The sequence below is a fragment of the Siniperca chuatsi genome, linkage group LG5 (assembly GCF_020085105.1).
Source record: "Siniperca chuatsi isolate FFG_IHB_CAS linkage group LG5, ASM2008510v1, whole genome shotgun sequence".
In the NCBI taxonomy this organism is placed as follows: Eukaryota; Metazoa; Chordata; class Actinopteri; order Centrarchiformes; family Sinipercidae; genus Siniperca; species Siniperca chuatsi.
Window position 1 is genome coordinate 5777980 of NC_058046.1, and position 10550 is coordinate 5788529.

At 37.2% G+C, this 10550-nt stretch overlaps 1 protein-coding gene across 4 annotated transcripts; it reads left to right on the forward strand.

Moving 5' to 3' along the window:
• Nucleotides 1-640: 640 nt before the first annotated feature.
• Nucleotides 641-6848, forward strand: fgf17 (fibroblast growth factor 17). Of its 4 annotated transcripts, none has more exons than XM_044195981.1 (5): nt 641-1356; nt 1448-1484; nt 1779-1923; nt 3807-3913; nt 6148-6848. In XM_044195981.1, exons 1-5 carry the CDS (start codon nt 1352-1354, stop codon nt 6436-6438), a joined length of 585 nt encoding a protein of 194 aa, XP_044051916.1. In that variant the 5' UTR covers nt 641-1351; the 3' UTR covers nt 6439-6848. The 4 variants fall into 4 exon arrangements, with proteins under 4 accessions (XP_044051916.1, XP_044051912.1, XP_044051915.1 ...); XM_044195977.1 differs by having other exon boundaries at nt 643-1339; nt 1746-1923; XM_044195980.1 differs by having other exon boundaries at nt 644-1339.
• The last annotated feature ends 3702 nt before the right edge of the window (nt 6849-10550 follow it).

Consider the following 10550-nt stretch of genomic DNA (forward strand, 5'->3'; position numbering starts at 1 on the left):
CACATCACTAAATGTCTGTTTCTACTTAAATTTTATTGATTTTTGAGGAGGTGAACCGATTGATGGATTGATAGATTGAGGCTAAAGGTGTCTTACAGTAAGAAGTGACATCAGTTGCTGATGACTCCTGCCAGCCAGTCAAAAGCAGGTCAACATGTCAGAGATGCCTAACTGCTGCATTTTACCACTTTATTACCATAGACAGGGGTGATGGTGGTGGTGGGGTCAAGAGAACATGAGAAGGGTAAGATTTGAAGGCACTTGAAGCTTCGTGTTACACTGTTCATGGACACAAACTATGTCTCATCTGGACTCAGCAGCTAACAAAATATAGACAGATTTTTGTAATAATATCAACTATTTCTCTCCTCTTCTCTCTAAATTAATCATTTTCTTAGGAAGAAAAGACAGTATCCTTCTTATCTTGGGATGTTGATTGCTTATTATGTAAAGATGAAACAGACCTTTTGTCTATATGATTTGTTTTGGCCTCATTTTATATGAGCTGGAAGTGTGACCAGTTAACATAGGATAAAAGGGAAGTGTGGTGGGGGTGAAGGGGGCAACAGTCTCTTTAACACCTAATTGCCACACCCATAAGGTGCCATCAGGCTACTCACTTTTAAATACAATGCTACAGTAATGATCTACATTAAAGGCAGACAGGGATAGTCTTGAATATAATTTGAGTTTAAAATCTCAGACCAGTTTCATTTTCTTTTTTAATTTAACTTTAGGATTTGGATGTGGAATTCAGCTTGTTTTCTTTTTCTAATCTTGAATTATTTCTTTTTTTTGCTGCACATGTGCGTCTCCCTATTAAATCATCATTAGGGGTCCTGTTTCTGTGCCCACCCACAATTTAAAGATTTCAGGGAGGGACTTTGCCTTTCAACATTTAACCAGTAAGCAGCCTGATCCCGGTGAGACAGAGGGCTTTTCAAAACCTGGAATTAAGCCAAGCAGACCTGCACCAAGCAGGGAACCCCTTACATTTTACCCCAGTGATGTAAAGTAAAATCTAACGAGCTTTTTTTTTATATAATGGATGGATGTATGTATGCTTTTGACGCGCTACGGATCTTTTGAAGAGCTCTTCACCGCTCAGCCAGCTGGATCAGATTTTTGATAAATGTGAGGGGAAATAGCTCCAAGGTGGTTATATCAGAGACTTTGTTGGTGTGGATGGACAGGTCAGGAGTGCAAATTCAACACTGTGGGAGCTCCTTTGGATTTATTTACCGCATCCTTCTGGGATTTATCTGCCTCAAGATTCCGTTTCTTGATCGGACTAAATAAAAAGGAGAATGTATGGAATAAACCAGCGCTGTATTTACATGTAAGACGACTGATGAGGTTGTAGACCTAATTGTGAGACTCTGCTTGTATGATTGCCACAAAATGCTTCTTTATAATAACAGCTCTTCACTCATTGTTACTTCTGCAGATCATTTCATTTTTTCGTGCTGTGGTGCCATGCTCAGGTAAGCCACTAAAAACTTAAAAAATAAACAGTTTATTTTCCAAAAAAGTTAAAAACAAACGTTGTAATAACTCACTTCTGAATATGTATTGAATATGTCTATAACTATAACGGATATTATTTATCCAGCAGCCTAGTTATAGGGAAATTCGTTTTGTACAACCTGTTTTAGTTATAGCTACAATTGACTATAGCCTATATTTCTTTATCCCAGATTAGAAAGAAAAAATTACGTATTTATTTTTCCCTTTGCATAAAAAAGGGGGAGAATCACCCGTCTCCTAATTTTAACCAGTATGTGAGGACGCAGGGCGCAGTGACGGACCAGCTCAGCCGCAGACAGGTCAGGGTGTACCAGCTCTACAGCCGCACCAGCGGGAAACACGTCCAGATTCAGGGCAAAAGGGTCACCGCCACAGCTGAGGATGGAAATATGTACGGTAAGAGCTGAAGCCTGCTATTGATCTTGTAGGACATTTGGCATTTATTTATTTATTTTGCTCCGGAGTTGTACATCCAACATTATAAAAATAGCTGAAGGATCCTTGTGGAGACAAGGATCCTTCAGCTATTTTTATAATCACCACTGCAGGTCTGCACATTTGTACCTATAGGACAAGAAAAGATACAGTCAGATATTTTCTTTAATTTTGGGCAAAAGCAGGTTTGAACCAGGTTTGTGCCTCTCATGTAGGCTATTACAGTTACAGTGCAGTCACAGATCTAAGCATCCTATTTTCTGAAAAATAAATGGACCTCTTGCTTGATCTTTGAGGTTGTTTAAAAACACTTTTAACCTGTTTCTCAAGTTGCAACTAATCCAGGAAATGACATGTCCTTTCTCTTTTTGCACAACACAATGACATTTACATATTATCATTTATGAAAATATTAAACATGACATCAATATATGCCAACCTTTGTGTGGATTTGAAAATACAGTCAAAAATGGTCGAAAATCTTTTTATCATGCAGCAGATGAAATATTTTTTCATCATGATAGAGAGACGAGTCTTTGAGTATTCTGGAAATCTAGCTTCAAATAAGTGAAGATAAGTGTTGTTTATTGACCTTCTGAGTTTTTCAAATATCACTGGGTAATTATTTTTCAGGAAATCAGATGCTTAGCTCTGTGACCTGTATGTAAAGGTAGAGGTACTGATATTTACTAGACATCAGTCCATATTTTTCTGTATGCATATATTTCTAAAGAAAGTGGATATCGGATATGGACAGAACTGACAATACTTCAGCCTCAAACTGTCAGCATGTAAAATCTGCAGTGAAACCTGTTTTAATTTTTTGGCTCTAGATATTGATTGTGATTTTTGCACAAATACTAGTTCTTGGTAAACAAAGATTGGCCTGCAACAAAATGCAAAAATACAGTATGTTAAGAGATTCTTCAGAGGAATTAAGTGAAAATCTTCAATGGAATACAGTTTCTGGTCCTTGACAGTATAGCTACAAGCTGCTGGGGACTGATGCCCTCAGGCACAACCAGCAGTTTCACCTATAGCCTGCTTGTCTCTGTGAGGTGTTAGGCCTATATGTTAATTCAGCCTCCCAGCTGTATCCATGAAGCCAACGTCTGGCGAATTAGTGGCTGATTAGGACAAGTCCTTTGTCTCTATAGCCCCAATACACAAGGCTGTTGTAATGCCCAATGCACCATAATTGATTGCAGGACAAATTCAATTGAGAATGTATATTTGGCTTCCAGTGCAGCTCTTTAATGATCAGTGATAACATTTGTTTAATCATTTGGTGTTAGAGGTATAAGTTCAGGAGGCTTACCAGGGCTAGTGAGTGTCTCAAGGCTCTGTTTATACTGTAAGTCTGTTCTTTCAGCTCAACAGAGATATCGTCCACTGAAGACATGACAATACATATACAATATTACAACCACTAGAAAATAAAAGCTAATTCTTAAAGTAACATAATGAGCCAACTGACAAATATGTAACATCTTTATAGACTGCTTTGTCTATATTTTAGATATATTGGATGCAGACCACAAGCCTTAATGAACACATAGCTTTTTATGTGACATTGTGCAGTAAAGTAGAAATTGTAGTTCTTCATATTTGAGCATCAACATCAATGGAAAAAGATTTGAGCCTAGTCCGAATAATTTTTGCTATTCATCAAGGGAACTGCATGTTTGGCTGTACATTTTTTGTTGACATGGAACTCGTACAAAAACATAAAAAAAATATAGACAAAAAATTGCAGTTGGTGGTGTAACTGTGTTTTTGTCTTGTTTGTCTTCACTGTCTTTTTTCCCTCAGCTCCTTGACTTTCTCCTCTCTTTTTCTGGCAGCTCGTCTTTTTGTTGAGACGGATACCTTTGGCAGTCGAGTGAGGATAAGAGGTGCGGAGAGTGAGCGCTACCTCTGCATGAACCGGAAGGGGAAACTTGTTGGAAAGGTACAATATACATTTCTGGATTTCTTTTATTTGAGAGCAGAGGAGGAGATTGGCTGCAGATATTGAAACCATATACTGATTTTAGTTTGTATGGGAATGTTTTGAATCCCTGCTGTGACAAAATTAATTCAAAAATTAATTGTAAGTCATTTGAGCTAATTGTAAGCTTTTTGAGATCATATGACTTACATATGAAAAGTACAATGAGATAACTTATTTTATGAATTGGTGCTATATAAACAAAATGGAATTGAATAGAACTGAAATGAAGTGATATTATGGTAATATTAAGCAGCCAAATTACATTGATGCAAGTAGGAATTCTACCAAGTAATCTTTGTACAGAAAGGCGAAATTTCACAAGGTGGCATTTATTTTAAAATTTGCCAAACATACAGATAAAATGTACTCTGAGGGTGTAAAAATCAATCCTACCACTGTTTATTTTAGCCCCAAACAATCAGAATTAATTTAACATGTAAAGTAGATATTTATAACCATATCAGCTCTATGACTGGACTAAAAAGCTCTCCAGTCAACATGTCACTGGAAAAAAAAAGAAAATTAAACACTTATGGAAAAAAATCTAAATCTATTTATGAGCTTGGTCTTTTTCAGAGGGCTTACAATCTGTGCCTGGCTTCACCTTATCAGATCTCACATCCATAATACACACTGTAGCTCCTACATTAAAGCTTTAGTCCAGTTTAGTCTAGATAGACTTGTAGATTTGTAGGCTTGTCAGTCAACCCAGGACATGATGTGCCGGAAGAAGGGAATCCTCAGAGGACTGAGTGATAGTCGCTCAGTCTTATTGGCCACAGCTGACAGAGATGAGTGGAAAGTACCCTCCCATAATGCACTGCTTGTGTGTTTGGTCATAAGTCAACTCTCCACTTCATTCATGGAAATGGAAGATGGATTCACATATCTGGCTGACATGACATGGTTCAGAAGTGTTGAAACTCTGGCTGCTGTAATGCCTTTGGATTCATATTTTTGTTAAGTAAACTGAAGAAACATTTTTATAGTTCACGTTGCATTAAAAAAGTCCAGGTATATATACTAGTTCAAAACTTAACTCAAAAGAGCCAAAGGGTAGACTGTGCAACTTTGTGTAACGCGTATTGGGAGTAACGGGTTACAAAGTAAGTTACAAAGTAACGGTAACGAGACATGTAACTAATTACCGTTTCAAATTAAAAAACGCAATTACAATTACTGAAATTTAAAGACTAATTACTCGTTACTTTTGTCTTACCTGAAAATAGTGGACAACTACAGAGGATAGCAGACAAACACGGCCTATTCCCTGGTTTTTCCATTTTATGACCTAACTTCACCCGACCTTTACGGTGGCGCAAGACAGTTCAGGCAATGTGAGCTTGCTTTTCATCACAGTGATTGTAATGTTTCTAATATAAACTGACAAAACATGGGTTCATCAGCTACTGTAGCAATGCTTGGTTAACAAACATCCATCTTTGTGTGAGTCTTCTTCTACCAAATCTTACTGTCTAAGTGTAGCTTACAGGTAGGAACGCTAGTTGTTGCTGTCCTCTGGTGGTTGGGAGAATTAATAACTACTATCAGTCATAATGGGTACAGTGAAAAACTTTCACTAAAATATTATAGCTGTGTGCATTAATATGAAAACTGAAGCAGACATTTAAAAGTAACGCAAAAGTTACTTTCCCAAGTAACTAATAACTTTTATATGCAGTAATTGGTAAAGTAATTCAATTACTTTTGAGAGAAGTAACTAGTAACTGTAACTAATTACTATAATTCAGTAACTTGCACAACACTGATGCTAACTGACTCAGTAATGTCCATTACTCTGCAATATCTATCTAAAGTTTGCTAACATTAGCCACCATAAGTTACTGGTCATACCAGACCAAGTAAGACTAGCACCACCCCTGTGTGTATTGAACCAAGCAAGTGTGTGTTTTATTGCTTAGAACTTCATCTTCTCATTTGTAAAAGGAAGAATGTGTTATTCCTTCTTTCAAAAGTTACATAGTCTCACTTTAAGAAGACTGATAAAAAAACAGTGTCAATTAGCTTATTTGAGATAATATGACTTACATATTGGTAATATAACTGTTTGATGCTGCAGGATTCTTTTATGAGTATATGAATGAATCAGAATGCATGCTTCTATCCGTATGTCATGAAGTCTGTGTCTGTCCAGATTTAACATAAGAAACCTTTTCTGTGTCCTCACGCAGCCCAATGGCCGGAGCAGGGATTGTATCTTCACAGAGGTAGTACTGGAGAACAATTACACAGCCTTCCAGAATGCCAAGTATGAGGGCTGGTACGTGGCTTTCACCAGGAAAGGGAGGCCCATCAAAGCTTCCAGGACGAGGAAGAACCAGAGAGAGGTCCATTTCATCAAGAGGCTACACACGGGCCCGCCTCCCTTCCCCAACACGGACCAAAGCAAACACTTTGAGTTCATCCGATTTCCGGCCACACGTCGAGTGAAGCGGAACAGGAAATCCCGTACCTCTTCCTAACACACAGCAAAAAAAAAAATGGACAGATGACAGTTGTGATACAGGAAGAAACAGATGCGATTTTATTTTTGTATATTTTTGATAGGTAAAATATAGTTAAAATGCCATAAATCTAAAGTAATATTGCTGTAAAATTATCAGTTCAATTCAATTCAATTTTATTTATCTCAGAAGTTATCTCATTGCACTTTTCCTATAGAGCAGGTCTAGACCGTACTCTTTATAATATTATTTACAGAAACCCAACACATCCCACGATGAACAAGCATTTGGCGACAGTGGCAAGAAAAAAACTTTTAAGAGGCGGAAACCTTGGACAGAACCAGACTCAATGGTGGGCGGCCATCCGCCGCTGCCGTGTTAGGTTATCATGTGTAAATACTGAAAGAGAGTAAAGAAGATGGATTATATTTAATCGTCCTGTGTGTATGTGTTGACTGGTGGGGAGCTACAACGGATGAAGGGACATTATGACTAGGGTGGTTAGTAACAAACTGCAGCAGGACATAGACAACACTTTATTACCTTTAAATCATATGGCTGTTTCTGTGATACAGGCCAAATACATTTCCTAGTTCAAAAAACTGCTCAGAGGATTTAACAGACTTTATCTGCCTGTATTATAGTGTATTATATTTTGATTTGCTTAGTACTTCTATTCCTGCGTGCACTGACGTGATAGTGAGCAGCTGTAACAAAAGAGTTTCCCCTTGGGGATCAATAAAGTATTTCTGATTCTGATTCTGATCCACAGTGAGCCAAAATACACTGATAACACAATTAAGAAGCAATTTCAAAGTTCAAATCGACCATAAAATTACATTCAGCATCATCAGAATCAGAATCAGAAATACTTTATTGATCCCCAAGGGGAAACTCTTTTGTTACAGCTGCTCACTATCACGTCAATGCACGCAGGAATAGAAGTACTAAGCAAATCAAAATATAATACACTATAATACAGCTAAGATAAATTAAGTACAAACGGTATAATACAATGTAATAATATAAGTAATAAGTATAGTGCAATAATGAGTACTGTCAAGTTAAATGTAGCAGATTATTAGAGGTGGATGTTGCACATATCCTGTCATATGCTATACAAGTTTCCCATTAAGTATTTCACATTGTTTAATGCAGGGGTGAACAAATTAATGCTAAAACCTTATGGTCTCTAGCCATTGCAATGTTTGCGTGTAATGGCTGGTCAGCTCCACTTGAAATCTGTCAATTGGCACTTTAATATGTGATCAAATCAAAGCAACATGGAACAACTGAAAGAGCTCCAAAGAGGCCAAATCTTCTGAGCTCAACTGCAGGAGCATCAGTCAAAAAAAAAAAAAAAAAATCCACCATAGTGAATTTGTGAAAGGGAACAGTTTGGAAAATCATATTATGTCAAATACATACAACTTGCAACGAGGACAAAAGCACACCTTTGTTCCATTATCAAGTGTTTATGTTAATTTGTCTATCCCCTGTACAGTGCATCATGCACTGATTACAGTGATCGACTTTATGTGCTCTAATATGTTTATAATGACTTAAAATACCATATGAGCATCAATTAAAGTGTTCACCTTATATTTTAAGAATGAAATATGACATCTGCGCAATGTTACAAAGGCACAAATTATTTTTAAGCTAAAAGGAACCTGTAGGAAGTTGCAAAAGGTAAAAAAATATATTTTAATCTGACCTGAAATGTACTTTTTGTAGTTATACCTACGAAAAGTAATGCACTATAATTCGTATAAAAAACCCATGTAATAAGGAGCCACAAGGCAGTTACATTTATCATTAGGATGCAACTTCTAGTGGCCTCAATAATTATGACAGGATCAAAGGAGGAAGTCAGATGAGGAAGTATAAAGAGCGTCAAAGTCCATGTAGGGAGGTGGACAGGGTGGATGGATGGGTCAAACACAGGACTTTCACCTGGGACGTAACCTATATGCCTAAACCTAACCAAACTATGACCATTTCACAACGTTAACCACATGTTTATTGTTACCATGTCAACGAAGGTCAGCTACGCCTGTTGCTGGTTGAGTTTCAAAATATCACCCCTGAGCTAGAAGGAAAGTTTTGGATTTTGGGACTCTAGTGAACCACATGGTGGCACTAGAGGAAAGGCCAGGTGATCACAACCAAATTTCATGGAAATCCATCCAATAATTCAGTCTGGACCAAAGTCTGGACTGACAGACAGACCTACATTGCCATGCCACTAGCATGGCTAAAAATTAATGAGTGGTACATAAGGTATAAACTATGATGCTGTCAGAAAAGAACAAAAGAATGAACTGTTAGTGTTGCCAGTTGTACAGAATATAATTACAACTACTAACAAGTTAACAAATTACAGTGGAGTCAGTAGTAGTGGCACAGCCAGCACCAACAGCTGTAATGATGCTGAATGTGCTGCATGCCAACTGTTCTCAGAGCCAAGGACAAGAAAATATTAGAATAAAACAGATGATGGCAATCAACAGCGATTGTGGAGTTCATTCAAACACAATGCTCGTGTCACAAATCAGATTAGATTGTATATATGTGTGGCCAGGACTGACACAATGTTATGACTGATCAAAATGCTATTTGGAGTTCTGGACTGTAGAGAATATGTGAATGTAATGAGATCCATTTTTGATGTGATGATAGGAAAACATTTGATAACAGGTTGGTGGGAGCAGGCCAGCACTTTCTGTTCATGTGACATACAAAGTATTTAATGCTACAGAATCACATATTGTCATTTGGTGAAAATTGTCACTTGTTTTTTTCTTTTAGATGGGCTCCACTGCATGTTTTTAAAAATAACCTTGACTAAAAGGACAAAAAATAGGACAAGGATCAAACTTTGCATAGTAAAAAAATGCCAAACTGAGATTGATGTTTTTACATCCGGCCTGCAATTCCCTTTAGCCGCAAGTGTCTGCACGCGGGGTTAGTCCCTCTCTGGTGTAACCCCCTATGGTAACACTCGCACGACACTTGGAGAACATTTTGGCTGACCTTTAGAAAGCATAGAGCTATTCTGCAGGATGAACAAACTGCTGCAGGTGAGTGGGTGCATACAGCAGCAAACTGTATTGTTCCATTTCTCACGGAACATAAAATGAAATAACCCCAAAGGAGAAAAAAAAAAGTTTTCCTGCTACTTTCAAGACTCAATTATAGTTGAGTGAAAAATTAAAGTGACTCTTAGAGGTGATTAGTTTTGGCAGTGTTGTTCAGAGCAGTGATCAATAATTCTCAAAAGAAAATACCTGGAGCAATTACGATGGATTGAAAAATCATAATAATAATTACAATTACACATATGCTGATTGTATAATCAACAAGGCAGAGTACAGCTGCAGGTTTTATCCACTAGTCACAAGATTCAAAACTCCCTTTTTCCTGCATGCTTTATGATGGTTTTGTTCCACTTGTTCAACAAAGCCCTCTTCTCATTAGATAGGAACTAAGGTCTGACCTGCTGCATGTCACATTATTTGACACTGATGCTGTATCTTTTATCATTTCCTTATATATCCGGGCATTTTCTGGGGAGTTTGGGGGTTTCTCTTGCAGTATGAGGGGTAGCTCCTTTTACCTGCTACTTTAGTCAGTACTTTGTTTACAGTTAACACAATGATAAATGTACAGGGTGACTTTTCATTATGACTGGAATATAGGTTCATTTCCCTAATAAAATAGGAAATGAATAACAAACTCTAGAGACTTGTTGCATATAATGTCATAGTAACATATCATTAAGTCTAAAGTGGTGAGTAACATATAGTGGTATTAAAAACATGAGAATTATTCTAGTCTGAAAAAAAGAAATGATGTTTTATTAGTATTTCCACAACAAAAAAATAAATAAAAAAACTTATTGGAGTGGAGTTATCTACATCCACACATACCTGACTTTATTAGGAATACAAAACTTATGAGGCAAAATCCAGGATCTTTTCCGATTTCCTTCTTCCAATTGTGAGTTGCAATGAAATTAACTTCTGGGAGGAATTTAGTTTTTATTTCTTAATTCATTTTTTGTGTATGCCATAAAATCTCATTTGAAATCCTGTGGTAGTCTTTGGCGCCCTCCAGTGGAAGCTAAT

Coding starts and splice junctions, on each gene's coding strand:
- fgf17 (XM_044195977.1), top strand. CDS start 1,308: ATGTATGGAATAAACCAGCGCTGTATTTACAT. Junction 1,485..1,745: donor TGCTGTGGTGCCATGCTCAG/GTAAGCCACTAA, acceptor TGCATAAAAAAG/GGGGAGAATCACCCGTCTCC. Junction 3,914..6,147: donor AGGGGAAACTTGTTGGAAAG/GTACAATATACA, acceptor GTCCTCACGCAG/CCCAATGGCCGGAGCAGGGA.